The 26,282-nt window shown below is 44.2% G+C and overlaps 1 protein-coding gene across 7 annotated transcripts in view; it reads right to left on the bottom strand.

Moving 5' to 3' along the window:
• The window catches only part of PIEZO2 (piezo type mechanosensitive ion channel component 2), a 501,115-nt gene that overhangs the window by 240,086 nt on the left and 234,747 nt on the right, over positions 1-26,282 (bottom strand). For all 7 annotated transcript variants that reach the window (XM_073679027.1, XM_073679025.1, XM_073679031.1 and 4 more), the window contains exon 4: positions 16,123-16,165. In XM_073679027.1, the coding sequence (XP_073535128.1) occupies positions 16,123-16,165 (43 nt within the window). The remainder of the gene's footprint in view (positions 1-16,122; positions 16,166-26,282) is intronic.

The following is a 26,282-nucleotide window of genomic DNA, read 5'->3' as shown; positions in this document are numbered from 1 at the left end:
GCTCTCTGAGAAGTTTTCCAGCGAATACATGCATTAAAAATAAATAAATAAATGTTTTTTTTTCTCAGCTGAGTTCCAGGCTAATTACGCACCCGTCCAGATGGATCTATCTGCTCTCGTTCCTGCGGATCCGCCACGTTACTATGGGGATCCAAGACAAAGTCGTGCATTTGTGGAGCAATGCATGCTACACTTCAAGTTCTACCCTCTATGTTTTCCCACCGATCGGGTTAAGGTGGCATTCATTATGTCTTACCTGGCGGGTGATGCCTTGGAATGGATCAACCCCCTATATGAAACACAGGATCCGATCCTCCTGGACCTAATGGCCTTCCTGGTGGCCTTTCTAATGGTCTTCGATGATCCTAACCCGGAGGCTCCTGCTGAAGCTTCACCTCCCAATGTCCCGGAGCAGCCCCGATGGGTAATGTGTGTGGGTAGCGCAATAGTCCTCCAGCCCAATGAGACTACTGCCCACCCAGAATCCTCACAGGGTGACTACGCTTTCCGGAATACTTCTCCCAACCTCAAGAGGCAGTCCAGACGTGCTAGACGTAGAGGCAAGCCGTCACGCCAGGGTCTGTCCTCCCTGAGACCTCCTGACCCCAACCTTGAAGTCCCTACTGAAGCTTCATCTCCCTGTATCCCAGAGAAGCCCCAATGGGTAATGTGCGTGGGTAGTGCTCCGGTTCTCCTGCCCGGAGAGACTTCTGCCCATCCAGACTCCACACAGGAGAACTTCCTGCACCCGGCATCAGATGCTTCACCCACTTTAACCGGTGTGCATGTCCAAGGATGCTCCAAAGCTGTGGTTACCTCTGAGTCTGTGCACCTCTACTACCTGGCGGAGGACCCCCTGTTGTCTCCTGAATCCTCCGGGATACCACTCGATGACAAATGGAGAGAGACTTCTCTACACTTGGTACTCGATACTTTGTCCGCTTCGTCCTGTGAGCCTGACAATGGGTACCCCAAAGTGGTAGTTACCCCCGAGTCTCTACACCCCTCCGACCAGGCGGAGGACCTCCAGTTGTCTCCAGAACCCTTCGGGGTGCTACCTGGTAGCGAAAGGACAGAGACTCTCCTATACTCTGTACCTGATACCTCGCTCGCTTCGTCCAGTGAGTCCAACCTAGTGTACTCCGAAGCAGAGGTTACTCCCGAGTCTCTACACCCCTCCGACCAGGCGGAGGACCTCCAGTTGTCTCCAGAACCCTTCGGGGTGCTACCTGGTAGCGAAAGGACAGAGACTCTCCTATACTCTGTACCTGATACCTCGCTCGCTTCGTCCAGTGAGTCCAACCTAGTGTACTCCGAAGCAGAGGTTACTCCCGAGTCTCTACACCCCTCCGACCAGGCGGAGGACCTCCAGTTGTCTCCAGAACCCTTCGGGGTGCCACCTGGTGGTGAATGGACAGAGACTTTCCTATATCCTGGATCTGATACCTCGCTTGCTTCGTCCAGTGAGTCCGACCTTGTGTACTCTGAAGCAGAGGTTACCCTTGAGTCTCTACACCCCTCTGACCAGGCGGAGGACCTCCAGTTGTCTCCAGAACCCTTCGGGGTGCCACCTGGTGGTGAATGGACAGAGACTTTCCTATACTCGGTACCCGATACCTCGCCTGCTTCCTCCAGTGAGTCCGACCTAGTGTACTCTGAAGCAGATGTTTTCTCTGAGCCTCTGCACTCTTCTGACCCGGCGGAGGACCTCCAGTTGTTTCCTGAATTCTCCGGGGTACCACCAGATAACAAAGAGACAGTGACTTTTCCTCATTATGTACCTGATAACCCGTCTATTTCTTCCTGTGAGCTTGACAAGATGTACCTCGAAGCAGAGATTACCCCCAAGTCTCTGTCCCCCTCCAACCCGGTGAAGGACTTCCAGTTGTCTCCTGTACCCTCTGGGGTGCCACCTGAAAATATGTGGAGAGAGACTTCCTTGTGTGCTGTTCCTGGTACTCCACCCGTTTCGTCTGTTGCTAAGGATGGCTGGATAGGAGGTAGCATCCTAGCTAACCAGATGAGATCAATTTTTCCTGTGGACAGTGGAAGTGATCTCCTTGAAGTGAACGACTGGTCCTCGAATTCCCTGCGGAAGATTCTGGCAGGCCTGAAGAAGAGGGGGCGTAAGGGGGGGGGTACTGTAACATACCTGGCGGCGTCCTTGCATGGTGGTCCATCTCCCACTGTGCAAGAGCGCGCACTTGATCTCCAGTCCAGAATGTCTCTCTGGCTTCCCTCCTTGCTGTCTGTTTGTCTGTTTTGGCTGCATAGGGCGACGCCCGCTGAACTTCCTGTTTCTTGTACCTGCTGCGGACACGCCCCTGTTGCACCTTCAGCCTATTGCTGTCCATCTTTGGGTATTTATACCACCTTCTTCCTCAAGATGGCGCCTGAGCATTGTGTCCTGTCAGTCGGCTTTTTTTTGTCGCTGACATGCCAGGTCCTATCCTGTTTTCCTGCCTGTTTTCCAGTTCTGTGTCTGAACTGTGGTCTGTTCTTGTGAACACGCTTCTTGCCTGTTCTTTCGCCTTCTAGGGGCTGTATTCCTAGATCTGCCTGTCTGTGCCTTGCGGTATCTGTTCCCGTCTGAACAGAGTCCTGTTTGTGTCTCTGCCTTTCGGTATCTGTTCCTGTCTGAACAGAGTCCTGTTTGTGTCCCTGCCTTTTGGTATCTGTTCCCGTCTGAACAGAGTCCTGTTTGTGTCTCTGCCTTTCGGTATCTGTTCCCGTCTGAACAGAGTCCTGTTTGTGTCCCTGCCTTGCGGTATCTGTTCCTGTCTGAACTGAGTCCTGTCTGTCTCCTGCCTTGCGGTATCAGTTCCCGTGTCTGAACGGAGTCCTGTCTGTGTACTCTTGCCTGCTGCCTTTCCTGGAGGCTGTATTTCCAGGCCTGTCTGAACACGCTCCTAGCCTGTTCCTCCCGCCTTCTAGGGGCCGATTACCTAGATCCGTTCCTGTATCTTGTCTGTCCTGTCTGAACACGCTCCTTGCCTGTTCGTTTCGCCTCTCTGGGGGCCGTATTCCCAGACCCGCTCCTGTATCCCGCTGCAGTGTCGGTCTCTTCCGTACACTCAGTTCCAGTCTGAACTCTCTCCTATCCTTTACCTGTTTTGCCTCTATGTCCGTTCCTTTCCTTTTTCTGCAGAGTCTGAACTCGTACCTAACTCCTGCTTGTTGTCTCTGTACTCCCGTTTGTGAGTTTGTGGTCCACGTGCTACTTCACTGCAAGTACCCTGTGGGTATCTGGCTCTGCCTTTCCCTTCCTGTCTGTTCCGTGTGAACAGAGCCCTGTCCGTCCTGCTCTGACTCCTTGCTCACTGCTCCGGCAGCCTTGCTCCGCTCTGACCCTTTTGCTCTCTGCTCCGGCAGTCCTGTCCTGCCCTGCTTCTGCTCGCTGCTCCGGCAGTCCTGTCCTGCCCTGCTTCTGCTCGCTGCTCCGGCAGTCCTGTCCTGCCCTGCTTCTGCCCGCTGCTCCGGCAGTCCTGTCCTGCCCTGCTTCTGCCCGCTGCTCCGGCAGTCCTGTCCTGCCCTGCTTCTGCCCGCTGCTCCGGCAGTCCTGTCCTGCCCTGCTTCTGCCCGCTGCTCCGGCAGTCCTGTCCTGCCCTGCTTCTGCCCGCTGCTCCGGCAGTCCTGTCCTGCCCTGCTTCTGCCCGCTGCTCCGGCAGTCCTGTCCTGCCCTGCTTCTGCCCGCTGCTCCGGCAGTCCTGTCCTGCCCTGCTTGTGCTCGCTGCTCCTGCAGCCCCGTCCTGCTCTGTTCTTGCCCACCGCTTCGGGCGTTCCCTCTCTGCTGTGGTTGTCTACCGCATCTGCGGTTCTGTGACCCAGTCTGTGCTGGGTCTTAACCTTTCTGTGCTCCAGCCCATCCTTTCGGCCAGTACCTCCCTGCCTGCATACTCGCCTGTATCCACCCATCTGCATACCTGCCGTGTTTGCTTACATCCACCAGTCTGTGCCAGCCTAACCTGCCTGTTCCAGTAATCCCAGTGTGGGTCAACCCCCGTGTCCGGAGTTTGACCTGGAGTAGCACCTGGTCCCTCTGCCCGGTTTCTCCCTGGTGCACTGGCGTCGTATGCCGTCGTGCCACCTTGGTCGGATCGGCCAGATACTTAGTCACGCCCCTCCAGGCACTCTCCGGTCCATGGTCCAGTGGAACCACAACACCCGCACACGCCAGTCAGTCCGGGCGTGTGCATAACATGGGGATGCTAAGGACTACCCTGTGGCCCGAGTGGTTATAGACTCAAAATGTGGCACCGAGTCCCATGAGGGGGCATAGTCGAAGACCTGTTGTAGGGCCGGACTTTGCATTGTTTTGGGACTTGTGGGAGAAAGGGAGGAAGCCGGGTTGTCCGGACAACAACCAGGTTGCTCCTGATGAAACCTCATAGCATGCCACCGCTGATGGGTTTCTTTTTTGTGTGCTTGTTGGGGATGAGGATGAGGCAGCATCCCCGGAGTCCAATATCCCTGAGCTGGAGGTGTTCAGGGGAAACTTTGGAACCGCCCAACTCAGGGACTTAACTCTAAAAAGGGCACTTGATAATGTCACTGTTCTGAATGGTGTTTATCAAGAGCCGGGGGCTGACACCCGATATCCGTACTTTGCTGCAACGGGGAGTTGCTATATCGGGTCACCAAGCTCAAAGGGGAGGTAATGGAGCAGTTACTAGTGCCAGGGCCATACAGACGCAGGGTGTTAAATATGGCCCATACACATGTCTTAGGTGGGCATCTGGGGTAGTAAAAACCCAGGAAAGGATCCTCCAGAGGATCTACTGGCCTGGTTGTCACCGATGGATCATGAACTATTGTAGGTTCTGTCCCACTAGTCAGCTGATCTCGCCTGTGGCTCACTTCCGTAGCCCTTAGTTCCATTACCCATCATTGAGGTCCCATTCGATCGCATCGCCATGGATCTAGTGGGACCCCTGGTCAAGTCCGCCAGAGGACATCAGTATATCCTGGTGGTACTGGACTATGCTACCTGGTACCCAGAGGCTGTACCACTACGAATCTCCTCTGCCAAGTGCATAGCCCGGGAGCTGGTCCACATCTTTTCGAGAACGGCGGTGCCTAAGGAGATCCTAACGGACCCAGGGACCCCATTTATGTCAGGGGTGATGAGGGAGTTGTGCAAAACCCTGCAAATCACACAACTCAGGACCTCAGTCTACCACCCACAGACAGACAGCTTGGTGGAGAGCTTTAATAAAACCTTGAAGGCCATGTTGAAAAAGATCGTAGAGAAAGACGGCCGGTACTGGGACTGTCTACTGCCGTACCTTCGGTTCTGCATTAGAAAAGTCCCACAGGCCTCTACTGGATTCTCTCCGTTTGAGCTGTTATATGGCCGACACCCTCACGGACCCCTGAACATAGTAAAAGAGACCAGGGAGGCTGAGTCTACACCCTATAAGAATATAATCGAACACGTGGCCCGGATGCAAAAGAGGATTGCAGAGGTGATGCCCATTGTGAAAGAACACCTCCTCAAAGTACAAGAGGAACAGTCGAGGGTGTACAATAGATTGGCGAGGGTGAGACACTTCAACCCTTGGGATCAGGTACTGGTACTGGTACCTACGGTGGACAGAAAATTCTTGGCCAAGTGGCAGGGCCCCTATGAAGTAGTCGAAAAGGTTGGCGAAATCAACTATAGAGTCCACCAACCAGGAAGAAGGAAGCCCTACCAGGTGTACCATGTCAACCTGATTAAGCCTTGGCGAGATAGGGAGCCTGTGGAAGCTCTGTGTTTGGTGGCGAAAACTGAAGCCGACGTGAAGGAAGTCAAGGTGGCAGAGTCACTGTCACGTGCCCAGAAGCAACAGTGCTGAGAGTTGCTACATCGGAACAGAGATCTGTTCTCTGAATTACCAGGTTGTACCCAAATCATAGAGCATGAGGTTCTTACGGAGCCTCATGTCCGAGTAAACCTGAAGCCGTATCGTATTCCGGAAGCCCGCTGAGAGGTGATCTCGAAGGAAGTGAAGCAGATGCTGAGCCTGGGAGTCATTGAGGAGTCCAAGAGTGGCTGGTCCAGTCCCATAGTCTTGGTGCAAAAACCAGATGGAGAATGGCGGTTTTGCAATGACTATAGGAAACTCAACGAGGTCTCAAAGTTCGACGCCTACCCAATGCCCAGGGTAGACGAACTGATTGAAAGGCTAGAACTAGCCAGGTACATTACCACCCTTGACCTCACAAAAGGGTATTGGCAAATTCCTATGTCCCAAGACGCCAAGGAGAAGATGCCTTCTAAACGCCAGACGAATGCTTCCAGTACACAAGTATGCCATTTGGGTTACAAGGAGCACCAGCCACCTTCCAGAGAGCCATGGACCGGATCCTAGCTCCTCAGAACTACGCAGTGGACTACCTGGATGACATCATGATCTACAGTCAGGATTGCAGAAGCTATCTGAGCAAAGTCCAGGCGATACTAGATGCTCTATGGAAGGCGGGGTTTTCCATAAACCCGAAGAAATGTGGCATGGGCATGGAGGAAGCCAAATACTTGGGCTATGTCGTAGGCAGAGGCGTAATAAAGCACCAAATAAATAAAGTCGAAGCGATCCGGGGGTGGCCACAACCTCTCTCAAAAAAGCAGGTCAGAGCGTTCCTGGGCATCGTGGGCTACTACCGCCGGTTCATACCTAACTTCGCCATGACAGCCACCCCTTTGACAGACCTTCTTAAGGGGACAAGATTGGATATGGCTAAGTGGTCTCCAGAAGGTGAGACAGCCTTCCAGGAACTCAAGCAAGCCCTTGCAATAAGTTCATCAAGGCAGTGGCTACCTCCAAGTCTCTGCAACCCTCCAACCAGGCGGAGGACCTCCAGTTGCCTCCTGAATCCTCCGGGGTGCTATCTGATAACAAATGGAGAGAGACTGTTCTGCACCCTGTACCTGGTACTTCGCCCACTTCATCCAGTATGCTTGGCTAAGTGTACGTCAAGGCGGTGGTCTCTGCACCCCTCCAACCCGGTGGAGGATCTCCAGTTGTCCCGTGAATCTTTTGGGGTGCTATCAGATATTAACAAATGGAGAGAGACTTTCCTGTGTCTTGTTCCTGGTACTTTACTCACTTCATCTGTTGCTGAGGATGGCTCGATGGGAGGAAGCATCCTAGTCATTAAGATTGTGAGACCAGTTTCATTCCCTCTAGTGGACAGAAGAGGTAATCTTCTTGAAGAGTAGGATCGGCCTCCAAATTCTCTGCAGAAAATCCTTGCAGTCTTGAAGAAGAGGGGGCGTAAAGGGGGGGAGTACTGTAACAACCCTGGTGGCGTGCTGGCATGGCTTACCACCTCCCACCATGCAAGACCGCCATCTTACCTATCAATCCAGGCTGCACACTTTACTCCAGTACCTGCTGTGTCTCTTGTCTGATTGCTTAGGGCGGCGGCGCGGCTACTGCCTGATTCTTATAGTTACTGTGTGGCACTCCTAATGCCTCCCCAGCCTATTGCTGTGAGTCACTGGATACTTAAACCCCCTCCACCCAGTAGTGGGTGCCTGAGCAACACTTTCATTCAGTGTGTTCTGTGCAACTGAGTTGCCAGGTCCTGTCCTGTATCTTGTCTGCTTCCGCCACCCTGGGGGCTGTATACCCAGGCCTGTTACCAGTATCTGTGACTTCTAGTCTGTCTCCGCCACCCTGGGGGCTGAGTTCCCAGGCTCGTTCCTGTATCTTATTCCTGGTTCAGTTCCTGTCTGAACTGTGTCCTAGCCCGTTACCTGTTTCTCTCTATGTCCGAACTTTCCCTTTTCCTGCAGTGTCTGAACCTGCACCTAACTCCAACTCATTGTCTCTGTACTTCTGTTTCTGAGTATTGTGTACACTCGCTACTTCATTGTAAGTACCTTGTGTGTATCTGGTTCTGATTGTTCACCGCACCTGCGGTTTTGCTCTGCCCTGCTTGTTCACCGCACCCGCGGTTTTGCTCTGCTCTGGTTGTTCACCGCACCTGTGGTTTTGCTCTGCTCAGCTTGTTCACCGCACCTGTGGTTTCGCTCTGCTCAGCTTGTTCACCGCACTTGCGGGTTTTGCTCTGCTCTGCTTGTTTACCGCACTCGCGGGTTTTGCTCTGCTCTGCTTGTCTACCGCACATTCGGGTTTTGCTCTGCTCTCCTTGTCTACCGCACCTGCGGGCTTTGCTCTGCTCTGCTTGTCTACCGCACCTGCGGGCATTGCTCTGCTCGTCTACCGCATCTGCGGGTTTTGCTCTGCTCTGCTTGTCTACCGCATCTGCAGGTTTTGCTCTGCTTGTCTACCGCATCTGCGGGTTTTGCTCTGCTCTGCTTGTCTACCGCATCTGGGGGTTTTGCTCTGCTCTGCTTGTTTACCGTACCTGCGGGTTTTGCTCAGCTTTGCTTGTCTACCGCACCTGCGGGTTTTGCTCTGCTCTGCTTGTCTACCGCACCTGCGGGTTTTGCTATGCTCTGCTTGTCTACCGCACCTGCGGGTTTTGCTCTGCTCTGCTTGTCTACCGCCCCTGCGGGTTATGCTCTGCTCTGCTTGTCTACCGCACCTGCGGGTTTTGCTCTGCTCTGCTTGTCTACCGCACCTGCGGGTTTTGCTCTGCTCTGCTTGTCTACCACATCTGCGGGTTTTGCTCTGCTCTGCTTTTCTACCGCACCTGCGGCTCCGTTCCTGTGTCCCAGTCTGTACTGGCCCCTATCCTGCCTGTGTTCCTACCTGCCAGTACCCGCCTGTCTGTATGCCAGCCGTGCCTGCCAGTGCCCACCTGTCTGCATGCCAGCCATGCCTGCCAAAACCCACCTGTCTGCATACCAGCCGTGTCTGCCAGTACCCACCTGTCTTTATGCCAGCCTAACCTGCCTGTTCCTGCATTCCCCGGTGTGGGACAACAGCTGTGACCGGGGTCTGACCTGGAGCAGCACCTGGTCCCTCTGCTCGGTTCCTCCCTGGTTCACGGAGTCGACTGAGCCGCCGTGTGACCTTGGTCGGACCGAGTTGATACTTAGTTACGCCCCTCCAGGCACTCGTCTGTTCATGGTCCAGTGGAATCACTAATCATGCTCACGCCAGTCTGTCCGGGCGTGTGCGTACCACCAAGAATGGCTAAGAGGAAAACATTGGACTATTCTGAAGTGGCCTTCTATGAGCCCTGACCTAAATCCAATTGAGCATCTTTGGAAAGAGCTGAAACATGCTGTCTGGAAAGGGCAACCTTCAAACACGAGACAACTGGAGCAATTTGCTCATGAGGAGTGGGCCAAAATACCTGTTGATAGGTGCAGAAGTCTCATTGACAGTTACAGGAATCGTTTGATTGCAGTGATTGCTTCAAAAGGTTGTTCAACAAAATATTAAGTTAAGAGTACACATCATTTCTGTCCAGGCCTATTTCATGAGTTTAATTTTTTTTTTAATTCTGTGGAAGCAGGGTTGAAAAGCAATGTCTGACTTTCATTTGTTCATTTTCATAGATTTTTAATTTATTATTACTTTTGTCAGATTCAAGTTATTTCTGTGACCATTGTGGGATTTTTCTTTCATTAAACGAGGGGTACCAACAATTTTGACCACGTGTGTATATACATATACACGGTTGTGCTCAAAGGTTTACATACCCCAGCAGGATTTTTCCTTTCTGGGCCTTGTTTCAGAGAATATGAATGATAACAAAAAAACTTTTTCTCCACTCATGGTTATTGGTTGGGTGAAGTCATTTATTGTCAAACTACTGTGTTTTCTCTTTTTAAATCTTAATGACAACCAAAAACATCCAAATGACCCTGATCAAAGTTCACATACCCCGGTTCTTAATACCATGTATTGCCACTTCTAACATCAATGACAGCTTGAAGTCTTTTGTGGTAGTTGTGGATGAGGCTCTTTATTTTCTCAGATAGTAAAGCTGCCCATTCGTCTTTGCAAACAGCCTCCAGTTCCTGTAAATTCCTGGCTGTCTAGCATGAACTGTGCGCTTGAGATCTCCCCAGAGTGGCTCAATGATATTGAGGTCAGGAGACTGAGATGGCCACTCCAGAACCTTCACTTTGTTCTGCTGTAGCCAATGACAGGTCGACTTGGCCTTGTTTTGGATCGTTGTCATGTTGGAACATCCAAGTACGTCCCATGCGCAGCTTCCGGGCTGATGAGTGCAAATTTGCCTCCAGTATTTGCTGATAACATGCTGCATTCATCTTTCCTTCAACTTTTACCAAGTTTCCTGTGCCTTTGTAGCTCACACATCCACAAAACATCAGCGATCCACCTCGGTGCTTTATTGTAGGAATGGTGTTCCTTTCATCATAGGCCTTGTTGACCTCTCTCCAAATGTAACGTTTATAGTTGTGGCCAAAAAGTTCAATTTTGGTCTCATCACCCCAAATTACCTTGTTCCAGAAGTTTTGAGGCATGTCTCTGTGCTGTTTGTCGTATTGTAGGCAAGATACTTTGTGGCATTTGCACAGTAATGGCTTTCTTCTGGAGACTCGACTATGCAGCCCATTTTTCTTCAAGTGCCTCCTTATTGTGCATCTTGAAACATCCACACCACTAGTTTTCAGAGAGTCCTGAATTTCAGCTGATGTCATTTGTGGGTTTTTCTTTGCATCCTGAGCAATTTTCCTGGCAGTAGTGGCCAAAATTTTTGTTGGTCTACCTGACCGTGGTTTGGTTTTTACAGAGCCCCTGATTTTCCATTTGTTAATCACAGTTTGAACGACGCTGACTGGCATTATCAATTCCTTGGATATTTTTTTGTATCCCTTTCCTGTGTTATACAGTTCAACTACCTTTTCCCGTTGTTTCATTGACAATTCTTTTGCTTTCCCCATGACTCACAATCCAAAAACGTCCGTGGCTGGATGAAAGATGCAAGACTCTGTCTGGATCCCAGAAACTCACTTAGCTTTTATGCACACACACTGATTAAAAGCAAACAGGTCACAGGTGAGGATGTTACCTTTAGTAGCCATTCAAACTCATTTGTGTCAAATACTGTGCATGTTATTAGGCCAAAATCACCAGGGTATGTGAACTTTTGATCAGGGTCACTTGGATGTTTTTGGTTGTCATTAAGATTTAAAAAGAGAAAACACAGTAGTTTGACAATAAATGGCTTCACGCAACCAATAATCATGAGTGGAGAAAAAGTTTTTTGTCATCATTCATATTCTCTGAAACAAGGCCAGGAAAGGAAAAATTCTGCCGGGGTATGTAAACTTTTGAGCACAACTGTTCATATATATATACATACACATACACACACACAGTATCTCACAAAAGTGAATACACCCCTCACATTTTTGTAAATATTTTGTCGTATCTTTTCATGGGACAACACTGAAGATATGACTATTGATACAATGTAAAGTAGTCAGTGTGCAGCTAGTATAACAGAGTAAATTTGGTGTGCCCTCTAAATAACTCAAGCCATTAATGTCTGAACCGCTGGCAACAAAAGTGAGTACAACACCTAAGTGAAAATGGCCAAATTGAGCCCAAAGTGTCAATATTTTGCGTGGCCACCATTATTTTCAAGCACCGCCTTAACTCTCTTGGGCATGGAGTTCACTAGAGCTTCACAGGTTGCCACTGTATATATGAAGTGATATCATTGCATCTGTAAAATTCCGATGTACCAAATTATAAAATTATTAAGCCAATTGGTAAACGTAATGAAAAAAAATGAAACGTCAGAATTGCGGTATTTTGTTGCTAAAATGCTGCAAAAAAAGTGCAATTAGAAGATATCAAACTGAATTAAAACAAAGAAAAAGTAAAAAAAAACTAAAGAGCAAAGATTGAAAATCGCTTGGTTGGGAAAGGGTTAATAAAAGCAGTAGTTTGGCAAGTTGTAAGTTAGTCAAGCCTTCATTTCAGACTAGAGAGGAAGAATTTCTTAGCAGTTACTGGCTACACACTGTGTCTAGAGCTGTAACAGAGCTTCTATCAGAGCTTCCTTTGAGTTCTCCTTCCAGACATAGATGCTTTCTTTTAGCCTGGTTAGGTAATGAGAACGCTGTGTACCTCTCAGACTAAACATGAATGCTTTTTGTTACTCCTACAAACTTATTTGACAACCAAATGTTTTTGTTGCAGACTTTATCCCTCAAATATTTGCAGTACTAAAATATAAGAAATGAGTCAGGTAACTATTTAGGCATTTACTTGTGTTGCCACTTCCCCCAGAATTTATAATTGTCTACAACAGATTAGTGGGTCTTATTTATGAAAGTGCTAAATAAAAATCCTGATGTTCACATAACTACCAATCAGATCTCTGCTCTTATCTTTTAATATGTGATAAAAAAAAATGACACCTTGAATCTGATTGGTTGCTCAGGGTGCTTTCTTTATGTATTCTTCGAGCATACTGCAATCACATTCGAGCAGTCATTTCCTAGTATACATTAGATAAAGAAAGTGATCATCTGTTTATTTGCTAGGGGCGACCCTTCTGCTTCTTTTCTGCCATAGACTTTATAATTGGGGCTGATTGGCAAGGGCAGACATACCATTGGTGCAACCTGTGCAGTCGCACAGGGGCCCAAAGGTAAAGGGGGTCCATTTTCACTTCCAAAGAAGGTAGAATTTTGCATTATAATGAGGTATTGGACTGCAAAGAGCTCATATACTTTTGTGGTACAGAGGCCATTTTCGATCTATATTCGCCAGTGCTCATTGGTCTACATTTGCTAAGAAGTTCATATAAGTTTTCAAAATAAACGTCACAGTTGATATGTTGCAAATGACGACTTCCCCAGGAAGAAGCCAGAGCAGTGAAACGCGAGTTGGGGTAGTGAAGTGACAGACCAGACCACGCCACATCAACTCCACACTAAAAACGGTTTCCTATGCACCCAGGTAATAACCAACATATAGTTTTTTCAATTTTTTTATACTCATTTCACAGAAATAGGTTTATCTTTTCAGTGCTATATGAGGTGCAAAAATAGGATCACTTAACTAATACCGCATGAGGAGAAAAGATTATGATAATACAGGTGGATTACTTGAACAAAGCTGTCTTTGAAGTGATTTGTTAATTGTGGTTAAATGAGAGATATATAAGAATAATTGATTGCACTAGCTTTTATAAGTTAAATAATTTCTTTTCATTTTATATACTATTTTTATACAAATGACATTAAATTACAATCAAATAGTCTGTACTTTTTTGGAGGTATCCTTGTTTTATCACGTGATTACAATATTTTAAATGATTTCTAAATAAAAATTTTAATTTTTACAATAGATCTCTTCTTTGTCTGTGACATTTTTGCCATTGACCCATAAAATTTCAAATGATGACGTGTGTAGCATTTTGGTAGCAAAATATGTTATTTTTCTTGTTACTTATTTAATTTGGAAAATTATGAGAAAAGTGAGTTTGATCTCCAAAGGTGACATGGTTAAGGTCAGATTTATTAATCACAACGGGTGGAAATTACACAAATCTGTGCCTCAAACTTTAGTGAGAGATATTCATCTTTTTAATAAATTTGTCATAAATATCTCCAACTACCTTCTTCAGGTGTATATCATATACTATTATGCAAGAACTGTCCTTTATTGCCTACACTATTCACACCCAAACAATGCATGCTGTGATTTTTTTTATACGAGGTCCATTGGTTCATGTGGAAAATCGTTGATGTCCATAAGCACATTAACCACAATTGATTCATGTGCTGTCCGTGTGTCGTCCAAGAACAAGGACATCTCACAGATCGAAAACATGCCTGAATAAGATGTTACTAAAACTTACTTGAAAATGTAGGCCACTGTGTAATGAAAACAATGCATTCCTGTCCCCTGGACAATAATTTGAATGTTTATGGATCACTGGTTCTTAACTGACAACTAACAAGAAATATACATTCACAAATCAACTGTGGTGAGAGTCATTTCATATGCCCTACAAAAGAAGCAAGTCCTAATCTGAGTTCAGCAAGCCACAAATACTGGGTTATTCTACTCAATATCAAAAAGCTGGCCCAATATTTATAGTCTTTAAACAACTGCATCTCAAGATAATGGTCCACCCAAAATCAATATGGCCATTACCAAGCTAAATGCCATCATAGATCACAACTATTATCCTATGAAAACAGTCATCATTAAGACAAGTAAGTAGATCAAAAAGGAGTCACAGGGGAAGTTCAGATAGAATGACCCTGATACACTCATCAGCTTGTCTTCACCAGAAAACATATTGGCACTTATGAAAGGAGGAAAACATACAGTCTGGTAAGCGAAATACAGGAGGTAGTGCAATAACATACTTCTATACTGCTTTTTCTGAGTGTAAAGCTGTTTGTAAATATTCAGTGTTGTATTTTGTTCTATTTCAATAGACCAGTTAGGGTTGGAAATACATAACTGCGGTAAGACTGTATATATCGCAAGGTTAATAAGTCGATGGCACAGAACAATATAAATACCCATAGACAGAGAGATACACAGCCATTGGTGGCTTTGCAACATTGTGATCACAAATGTGCTGTTGTTCAGTCAAGAGTACTGTCAATACAGTCACACAGAAATTCTGCGTGGTCGGATTATTGCTGACTGTTGTAGGCTGCAGTCGTGGCAATCTGCAGGTCTCCACATCACCACCTTCACTATCAGTAGTTGTGATGTAGTAGTGTGATTTTATAATGTGACTATAAGTCATCATGTAGACCTAGCTTTAGAGCAATGGACCTGACTCAATTACTTGGAACCAACTGCTTATAAAACCAAAAATAAAGAAATTATTATTCACAAACACAAGATTTTAGATAGCTAACATCGGTCATTCCATTTATGGGAGTTCAATGACTGCATTCAGTCATTAAATATTGGTCCAGAAAACATGATATTTTCTGTTTGATTACAGACAATTCTTGTAAACTATGTTAACGACTTGTTCAGGGCTGCAAAAACGTGTGTGTTCTTTCAGAAGTGTTGCTACACCTGTCTACAGGTTGTTGGTAATATTGCATCCCAGTCTGATTCCATTCAAGAAAGATGAACCAAATGAGAACCTAAAACAAGACTTGCAAAAGGGCCTTTGTGTAGAGGTTTTGGTGGAGCGTTCTTCTATTGAAGTAATGAGATTTTGTCAAAGATGATTTTAAGCTATTTTGCCCAATGAAGTTATATGGATGTCCATAAAAAGTGGTCCTCTATTCAAGAACCCCTGTTGTTAACAAGACCCTGCTCTATAAGAAAGTATAGTAGTCCTAAAGACTCTACTTTCCTAGCAAGACCTTACAGTTAATGCATGTAGTGGTTCTTCTGAAAAATCAATAGGGATAGCAAAAGACTGCAGTAGATCCTGACTGTTCCTCAGAATGTGTTGACATCATAGATGACAAGTCATTACGTGTAAAACTGATTGGAGATAATACATTTTAACCAGTAAAATGACATTTATTCAGGCTTACCACAATGTTTCAATAACTGCTAGTGCTGCCTCTCTGACATCATATCATAGCTTCAAATATATAATTCTTCAAATCATAAAGGCTGGACTTTAGGTGACGCCAAAAGCAACACAAAAGGCTTGATGTGATTATTACTAAATCATATACAATTTACTTCTCCTCCCCAAAAAAACAAAAAAACAGTTTATGTAGTTGACCATATCAGCAGTTAGAATGACATTTAAAAAAATGTATTCATTGATTAGACATATGATTGCTCTAGAAAGTTTCTCAGGTTCTCAGAACCAATGTCAATCTCAGTAATGACAGCCCTGTCATATCCAAATTAGATCAGAAAGCAACCAGAAGTTTATGAGAAGCTTACTTCAGCCATGTGTTCTTTTCTACATCTAAAGTGACATTGAGTTAGTAATGGTTTTACAACTTTCTTCCTGCACCTTGTCTCATCACTGAAAACTATAGAAAACAAGTGTCAGCAGCGCCTAATAAGAATGCTGACAAAGCTTTTAATATACTTGACGCTTTTTTAACACATGATAAATTTGGCATATACCATGTGCACCACTATTGTGACGCAATTTTCACAATAATCTAGGCACATTTTGCCTAAGATCTGCACAGAATGTACAGGATAGTGTGCCATTTATCATTCAACACTCAATATACTCTTAGAAGTCAGCTTACAAAGCATACAAATGAGTTTTACATACCTTTCAAAACCTATCTGTCGAAGTGTTTTCTCCCACGTTGTACCTGTAAGCAGATCCAAAAATATCACATTAATTTCTCTCTATTTTGTAAACAAATACAATAAAAGCTATGCAGACTTAAAACAGAAGGCAAAGATCTCAGTTTCAACCTAATTCTTTGAGAAATAGAGAAGACATTTTCATAGACGTTTCACATTGCTTGTGTGTCCTTTGAACAGGATATTTCACATTTATTAATAATGGCAGTTTTTGGACCTATGAAATTGAAGAGGGCAAAAAGTGAGACTTGAGGCTAAACTCTATTGCATTTGGAGTTATGTAACTTTCTGAATTTTATTTTACTATGAGCTATGAATTTTAGTTACTATGAGCAACTGGACATTTTTAACCTTTCAACCTATGGACAGTTGATGACTTTGGCTGTATCACAGGTGGAGCAACCAAAAATTGCTCTGTGCTGCTGCTATATTGCAGCGTAATGTAGGTGAATGGGTTTGGAATATAAATTCTAGAGTACCGCTAGACACAAGAAATTCAACTAGTTCCTACATTTTGCACCTTGCTTGTCCTGGTCGAATGTGGTCACAACCAAAGTTTGCTAGGCTCAGCATTAAAGGGAATCTATTAGCAGGTTTTTGCTGTTTAATCTGAGAGCAGCATAATATTAAGCAAGATAGCCTGATTACAGTGATATGTCACTTACTAGGCCGTGTGCTGTAATTTCAGTTCAATACAGTGTTACATCAGCAGGAGATTATTACTGACTGACTAGGTCTCAAGTGCAACCCAGTCCTTCTAATCTGTGTAACCCCGCCCCCAGTACAGATTGGCAGCTTGCTGACAATTGACAGTGTACACAGGAGGCTGTCAATCAGTGGTGGGAGCGGGTTATACAGAGTTCAGCATTCTACATCGCTGGAATCAGGCTCTCAGCCACTACATTATGCCGTATTTATATTACATAGCAAAAATTTGCTGAGAGAATCCCTTTAACTTATACATGAGACTAAAAGTAATATTTACAATAAGAATGTTTTTTAGTTGTAAAAATGACATAAATAAGACCAAAAAACGTAAGTTTTATTTCACATGAACTTAGCCATATGACTTATGATTCTTTTTGCGAGACAAGCTGTAGATTTTTTTTTTAGTTTAAATTTTGTCCTACAACGTAATTTATATCAACTTTTGGATTCAGTGCAGAAAAAACCCATCTGTGCCATTTTTGTTTATAACATTTACTAATGATAAATAACCCATATACAACTTTTTCAGCAAGAATCAGATTTGTGTCAATTGTGATAGCTTTCTTATTTTTGACAATAAGGACAATATAATTTTCCATATCTCAGACTATAACATTTACTTTGGCCTGCAAATGTATCTCATGGGCAGAAATAAAATACTGTATATTACAAATTTTTGCACATTTCAACAGATTTTTGCCTTACAATGAGTAGTACAACACATGCAAACATGTAACTGGAATGTTCCCTTAACATCACAGTTAATTCCATGCCACGTAGAAATAACAGGCAGATAGTGAGAACTCTGACCTTATTACGTCCTGTTATCACAGAAATTTAGTTCCAACAATGTAACTTTTCAAACAGGACACAAGGAGGATGTGTGCAGTTGGCCGGCAAGAAGATTATTTACACAGCAGGTGTAGATGAAAGTCTACCTCAAAAGTGGAAACACTGGTCCCTAACACTAGATATCAGGATTATATATTTATAATTAAATGTACCAAATATGCAAATAAATCAAAAACAAATCCTCAATATGGCTGACTACTGTGTTGGTGCCGGATCAGGGGCCTCATCTTTCAGACAAATGCTCTATACAATCAGCAAATAGCTTTTTGACATTTCCCTTTCAGTGGCTCTTGTCACTATTGATATCAAAGTGCATAGCGTTAAAATGAGGCTAGAATATTAGATCTTCATGAGACGTTTACCAGAAGGAATTTTTGTTATCCAGGAACAACATGAACACATAGGCGAACGCAATGTACTTTAGTCAGACAAAGCAAAAATAGAAGTATGTGACTGCATTACTAGATCCTGATAATTGTACAATAAAACTTTACATGGGAGTCAAATATAAAACTTAGTATACAATATATTATCAATTAATAGCAATTTGCTTAATCGTATGTTAGTTGTGTTGAAATTTTTGTGCATCTTTTTCCTATAATATATTTGTTTCAGAATCTTTTATACTGTACTATACTATGCAGCTTTTTGCATGAGCCTTTCGTTATTTTTATTTAAAAAAAAATTGTTACCAAAGGAAACATGAACCTGGTTTAGAATAATTTACCATATTTCCAGTAATGATTGGGTAGAGTGCATTCCACACATTATTATGCTCTCTTAAGGAGTGATTGCATTCCCTATCTGATCTTCTTCCATCCGCTCTATCCAGCACAAATTTATTTATCCATTAACATCCTTAGCCATACTGCTTGTGCAGTGTGAATCTCCCAAAGTGTTCTTTAGAACATTTAATCAGTGCAATATAATCCATTTTTATTCCTTAAATCACTCCCATTAGATTACCATGCATAAATGTTTACTCCACATTACAGACAGTTAATGTCCTCTTGGACTTATGTTTCTCCTGCAGAGGCAATATCACATTTGCTACTTGAAATGTCAGTAAGAAAAGAAGACTTTACTGGATAGTGAAGCTCTAATTAATTTAATGAGTCCTGAATTAGTAGTATGGGCGAGTCCAATGACAAAGTGCAACAAAGACCTTCTTCACAGCAGAGAAAAGCACTGGCCGCTCAGGATTCACTCAATACTATCCATATACTGTATGTAGGTGAGGAAGTAATCAACTTACTATACATTCTGCAGCTTGCCATTTTTTTTCTATTACAATTCCCCTGAAACCCATTAACAAGTACTTTTACTGTACATGTTAAAAGATAAGTAAGACAAGTACAATAGTGGTATAGTTAATTCTATCTATACAGTACACTGTTTGATCAATTCATCAAGACGGGATGTACGCCAGTCGAAATGATGGGTTTTCTGGAGTACAATGAGGCGCATGCCACTTAATGAATTTGGCGCATCTATGCTGTGGCATGTGCCTTGACAGAAATGCTACTCCAGTCCAGCCAAAGAAATGCCATCAGTTTTAATGAATTTGATGGCCGGGTGTAGCCACGCCCCGCTCTGGCTCCTCCTTAGCCCTGTCTATTTTGGCAGAGCTGGCAGAATCTGGTGTAAAAACACCAACAGTTACTCCATGCTGCACAAAAAAACATTTGTAACTTTTCAAAGTATTTTACATGAGAAAACTGGAATAAACACCTTGATAAATCAGCACCTGTAGCTTTAATATCCATAACATTTACACAGACTCTCATAAGTAAAGTATTACATACTGACTTTGAAGCAGTAAGAATACTCAAACAGATCACAGCCAAATTTGCACTAAATTTGACGTGAGCTTCTATAAATGCATACATAGACCCCCAATTTGAAACCAACAGGTTCCTGTGATGACATTGCAGGGTCCCAATGGGAGTGACAGAGTCTCTCATCTCTAACTACTTAGATGCTTTGGTCACAGTTCACCATTGCATCTAAAGGTGTTCAACTGTTGCTATCAGAGCTAGCTCCAAACACAGCAGTTACCGGGCAGGGCACGGGATGCCATAGATATCCTCCCAACTTATACCATACATAAAAGGCAGATGTTGGAAGAAGTAGGCAGACACTGGGAGGTTTGGCACCAGGCCCCCCATTGCAGTCACATGGCTAACTGCTATTGGCGATACACCACTGATGGTGTATCTTATTTACATCATGAATTAGTAAAAGACTATTATATGATGTGCCAGTATTACTAATGTCAAGGTATGACATGATTTGTCTCAACTACAGTAACATTTTTTAATTCTGTCCTTTATGGTTCACAATAAAAAATGAAAGCTGGTAAATATATAAAGGCGACTTAGTGTATAGAAAATGTGATTTCTTTAAAATTGTAATAACTTTCCTTTAAGGGTCATTTGGATGTTTTTGGTTGTCATTAAGATTTAAAAAGAGAAAACACTATAGTTTGACAATAAATGGCTTCACCCAACCAATACCCATGAGTGGAGAAAAAGTTTTTTTGTTATCATTCATATTTTCTGAAACAAGGCCAAGAAAACAAACATTCCGCCGGGGTATGTAAACTTTTGAGCACAACTATACCTCTAGTTATTCACTTTAAAAAAACACTTAGGGTATGCAATTCAGTGTGTAAATTCTAATTTTTAATCTAAAATTAAATAAATGAGTGTTTTTTTCTTATTTCCTGCTTGTTACGCACACACCCGGACTGACTGGCGTGAGCATGATTAGTGATCCCACTGGACCATGAACCGAGGAGTGCCTGGAGGGGCGTAACTAAGTATCAACTCAGTCTGACCAAGGTCACACGGCGGCTCAGTCGACTCCGTGAACCAGGGAGGAACCAAGCAGAGGGACCAGGTGCTACTGCAGGTCAGACCCCGGTCACAGCTGTTGACCCACACCGGGAAATGCAGGAACAGGCAGGTTAGGCTGGAATACAGACAGGTGGGTACTGGCAGGCACGGCTGGTATACAGATAGGTGGGAATTGGCAGGCACAGCTGGTATGCAGACAGGTGAACACTGGCAGGCACGGCTGGCATGCAGACAGGCGGGTACTGGCAGGTAGGAACACAGGCAGGATAGGGACCAGTACAGACTGGGACACAGGAACGGAGCCGCAGGTGCGGTAGACAAGCAGAGCAGAGCAAAACCCGCAGATGCGGTAGGCAAGCAGAGCAGAGCAAAACCTGCAGATGCGATAGACAAGCAGAGCAGAGCAAAACCCGCAAATGCGGTAGACAAGCAGAGCAGAGCAAAACCCGCAGGTGCGGTAGACAAGCAGAGCAGAGCGAAACCCGCAGGTGCGGTAGACAAGCAGAGCAGAGCAAAACCCGCAGGTGCGGTAGACAAGCAGAGCAGAGCAAAACCCGCAGGTGCGGTAGACAAGCAGAGCAGAGCAAAACCCGCAGGTGCGGTAGACAAGCAGAGCAGAGCAAACCCGCAGGTGCGGTAAACAAGCAGAGCAGAGCAAAACCCGCAGTTGCGGTGAACAAGCTGAGCAGAGCGAAACCACAGGTGCAGTGAACAAGCTGAGCAGAGTGAAACCACAGGTGCGGTGAACAAGCAGAGCAGAGCGAAACCGCTGGTGCGGTGAACAAGCAGAGCGGAGCAGAGCGAAACCGCCGGTGCGGTGGACAAGCAGAGCGGAGCGAAACCGCAGGTGCGGTGAACAAGCAGAGCAGAGCGAAACCGCTGGTGCGGTGAACAAGCAGGGTAGAGCAAAACCGCAGGTGCGGTGAACAAGCAGAACCAGATACACACAAGGTACTTACAATGAAGTAGCGAGTGTACACAAAACTCACAAACAGAAGTTCAGAGACAACGAGTTGGAGTTAGGTGCAGGTTCAGACACTGCAGGAAAAGGGAAGGTTCGGACATAGAGAGAAACAGGTAACGGGCTAGGACACAGTTCAGACAGGAACTGAACCAGGAATAAGATACAGGATCGAGCCTAGGAACTCAGCCCCCAGGGTGGCGGAGACAGACTAGAAGTCACAGATATAGGTAACAGGACTGGGTATACAGCCCCCAGGGGCGGAAACAGACAAGATACAGGACAGGACCTGGCAACTCAGTTGCACAGAACACACTGAATGAAAGTGTTGCTCAGGCACCCCCTACTGGGTGGAGGGGGTTTAAGTATTCAGTGACTCACAGCAATAGGCTGGGGAGGCATTAGGAGTGCGCACACAGTAACTATAAGAATCAGGCAGTAGCCGCGCCGCCGCCCTAAGCAATCAGACAAGAGACACAGCAGGTACTGGAGTAAAGTGTGCAGCCTGGATTGATAGGTAAGATGGCGGTCTTGCATGGTGGGAGGTGGTAAGCCATGCCAGCACGCCGCCAGGGATGTTACACTGCTTATTAATTTGCTAAATAAAATCCTGTGATTACAGCAGCCTAGACGTACAGTCAGGCAGTGCATAGGAATGTATTGACAGGGAAGAAGGAAGAATAACAGAACCTGAACATGGTATACGATGGTAAATACTGTCTGTATGTGAATTAAGATGAAGGAAAGGTCTGTGGAATAAACATGAAGTTTAAAGGCAAAACACACAGCAGCAAGGTAATGCACATTAAGATTAATTTTTTCCTTTTTCACTGGTACGCTATAATGAAAAACCATGGGTCTATGGCACATCCATTAGTTGTAGGAATATTGATTGGTATGCTTTAACATTAACACTGTCTTTTTTACTATATTGCACCTGACTTAAAACTAAATTTCAGCCGTTGAGTTTACAGCCTCAATTTTTTTGTCTAATAACTTAAAGTAATTATATTTGAACAAAAATAAGATATTACTTATTTTAACTTGTCTCCTTTAATTCCCAAAATGTTAAAACTTTGCATTACTTTTGTATCAAAATATATTGCTTGAACTTCACTGTATACTAATTTTATCATAGTTGCTAGATGGGGGAGGGGGTTGATAACAATTTGGTCTCTTACTATAATACAGATACCAGACAAATTTTTCACATTTAATATGTGAAGAATACGTATTGAGTCTTCTGTTGGGAAAGATGACTGTAATGACTTAGACAAACTTAGTCCATAAACTACTGTGCTCTGCCTGTCTTTATATATACTTTAGGTCAACAGTTTATGAAAATGTGAATATAAGTGTAAATGTTTAGATCTGTTAGAGCAAAGGTGGGCATTTAAGTCGCAAGTTTGACAGAACGCAGAACATGCCACTTAAAACACTGTCAATTTATTATTACCACTATATGTTTTACAAAGGAAGCACATTAACAACTTTGATTACACATTTATTAACAACGTAATAACACTTCTTGTAACATAAACTGTTCATCTCGATAAAGAAATATTGTCCAATACTTAGACCAGGCCACCTACGTAATACAATGGTACAGCACATAGTTATATAACTCACATTAGGAGTTCACACTTAGCAGAGCAATGACTATTTCTATTCCTTCTCCCTATTTCAGGACTTCTCATCTTATATCACTCCTCTTAGTGTCTTAGTTACATAATTACAAAGGTCCATCATAGAACTTAATATTTGGTACAGAAACCTGTGTTTGTAATTAGAGGTCAGACGTTTCCTGTAGTTCTTGACCAAGTTTGCACACACTGCAGCAGGGATTTTGGCCCATTCCTCCATACAGATCTTCTCCAGATCTTTCAGGTTTCGGGGCTGTCGCTGGGTAACATTGAGTTTCAGCTCCCTCAAAAGATTTTCTATTGAGTTCAGGTCTGGCTAGGCCACTCCAGGACCTTGAAATGCTTCTTATGGAGCCACTCCTTAACTGCCCTATCTGTGTGTTTCGGGTCATTGTCATGCTGGAAGACCCAGCCACGACCCATCATAAATGTTCTTACTGAGGGAAGGAGGTTGTTGGCCAAAATCTTGTGATACATGACCCCATCCATCATCCCTTCAATACGGTGCAGTCATCCTGTCCCCTTTGCAGAAAAGCACCCCAAAAGTTTGATGTTTACCCACAATGCTTCACGGTTGGGACAGTGTTCTTGGGGTTATACTCATCTTTCTTCCTCTAAACACGGCGAGTGGAGTTGATACCAAAAAGTTCTATTTTGGTCTCATCACATGACCTTCCCCCATGCCTCCTCTGGATCATCCAGATGGTCATTGGCAAACTTCAAATGGGCCTGCACATGTGCTGGCGTGAGCAGGGGGACCTTGTGTGCCCTGAAGGATTTTAATCCATGATGGCGCAGTGTGTTACTAACGGTAATGTTTGAGACTGTGGTCCCAGCTCTCTTCAGGTCATTGACCAGGTCCTCCCATGTAGTTATGGGCTGATTCCTGCCCTTTCTCAGAATCATCCTTACCCCACAAAGCGAGATCTTGCATGGAGCCCCAGACCGAGGAAGACTGACAGTTATCTTGTGTTTCTTCCATTTCCTAATAATTGCACCAACAATTGTTGCCTTCTCAACAAGCTGCTTGCCTATTGTCCTGTAGCCCATCCCAGCCTTGTGCAGTTCTACAATTTTGTCCCTGGTGTCCTTAGACAGCTCTTTGGTCTTGGCCATGGTGGAGAGGTTGGAGTGTGATCGATTGAGTGTGTGGACAGGTATCTTTTATACAGGTAAACAGTTTAAACAGGTGCAATTAATACAAGTAATGAGTGCAGAGTAGGAGAGCCTATTAAATAAAAACTAATAGGTCTGTAAGAGACAGAATTCTTGCCGGTTGGTAAGTGATCAAATACTTATTTCATGCAATAAAATGCAATTTAATTATTTAAAAATCATTCAATGTAATTTTTTGTTTTTTATTTTTAGATTCTGTCTCTCACAGTTGAAGCGTACCTACGATAAAAATTACAGACCTCTCCATTCTTTGTAAGAGGGAAAACTTGCAATACCAGCAGTTTATGGCTATGTTCATCTGTTGCATTTTGGCAGCTTTTTCTGTTGCTTTTTTTATGCAAATTTTCAGTGGCGTTTTACAGTACCAGCAAAGTCTATGAGATTCCAGAAATCTCATGTGCACACCTTGTTTTTTTTTTACTGTTTTGTCAAAGAGCTCCGTTATTGCAAAATGCAGCATGTCACTTCTTTCAGCGTTTTTTCAGTGTTTTTGCAATGTTTTTCAACAATAGAAAGCAATGAGTAGTGCAAAAATGCAGCAAAAACACAGCAAAAAACACAGGTATCAGGTTTTGCTGCATTTTTGGTGCCAAAACCTGAGGAAGTTGAATCAGGTTATTTTTTTAAGCAATAAACTTTATCAGCATGCACAAGAGACAAATGTACCCTGAAAAAAACGCAGCAAGAAGGCCACAAAAAATGGGGCAAAAACGTATCAAAACCTACTTTTTTGACGTTGCTTCTTCACTGCCAAGAGAGCAGGTTTTGTCTGCGGAAAAAAAGCAGCAAAAATGCAGCGTGTGAACATAGCCTATCAAATACTTATTTTTCCCCTCTATATGAATTTGGTTTGGGGGATGGGGGTGAAATCCTGATCACAGATTCCCTTTAGTAGTTTGAGTTTTCTAACGTTAAACAAACCATTCCTATTCAGATATCGCAATCTCCTTTCTTTCACATGTAATAAATGTCTCCTGGCCTTTATAAGGTAATTGGAAAGTAGAATTCATGTCACTAGTCTTTGCATTTATACCTGTAAATTTGATCACCATTAAAGAGTTATTTCCAGGCTGAACAAGCAAAATTTTTCTTCATCTTACAAAAGTGACCTTGCATGCCACTTTGTTATCTAGTTACCAGCTTTTAAACCCTTTCTAGCTCTTCAGTATGCTTTGTAGAACATGTAGCCCAATCTGAATCCCATATCTCTCTTTTTATAAAATCATATTTTTTTTCCAGCTACAGCCTGACATTGAGTTCTTCTGCTTAGTTTACCACTACCTAGAGTACCAAACGCCTTATGTTCTGTTATCAACAGTTTAATTCAATTTAATGTATATGCAATCTAGGTTCATTACACTACACTTATCAATATCAAAACTCATATGCCATTACTTTTTTTACTTATTTTTATCACATTTCCTTTTATTTTTCATTAAGTTATATTTCAAAGCCTTTATACTTTTTTCTACAGGGTTGGAGGGAGCTATGATAACAGGACCTGTGTCCTCAGCATTCCTATTTATTTAGATCATAATATGACAATAATCTTATTACACCTGCTAGCAGATTCAGCATGCTCCATTCCACCTTAAAGGGAATCTGTCAGCACAGAATGACTGTTCAAACTGAGTCCCACCGCTTGGTGCTTCACAGCGGGGCCAATTACTTATACACATGCTGGCTTTCCCTCTATTATCCCCTCTTCTACCTTAATTGATAACCCCGGCTTAAAGAGGTTGTCCACTACTTTTACAATGATGACCCCTCAGGATAGGTCATCAATGTCTGATTGGCCGGGGTCTGACACATGGCACCCTCGCCGATCGCCTGTTATAGGTGGCGGCAGCGGCCGCCAGCCGGAAGTACTTACTCGTGGAGCTGGCCGTCTACTTGTAGTGGCTGCCGCAGGGTACTACACATC

This window comes from Phyllobates terribilis, unplaced genomic scaffold (assembly GCF_046119375.1).
Source record: "Phyllobates terribilis strain yellow unplaced genomic scaffold, ASM4611937v1 Scaffold_4__5_contigs__length_816908805, whole genome shotgun sequence".
In the NCBI taxonomy this organism is placed as follows: domain Eukaryota; kingdom Metazoa; phylum Chordata; class Amphibia; order Anura; family Dendrobatidae; genus Phyllobates; species Phyllobates terribilis.
Note: the sequence above shows the minus strand (reverse complement) of the source record. Positions and strands in the feature narration are given on the sequence as shown.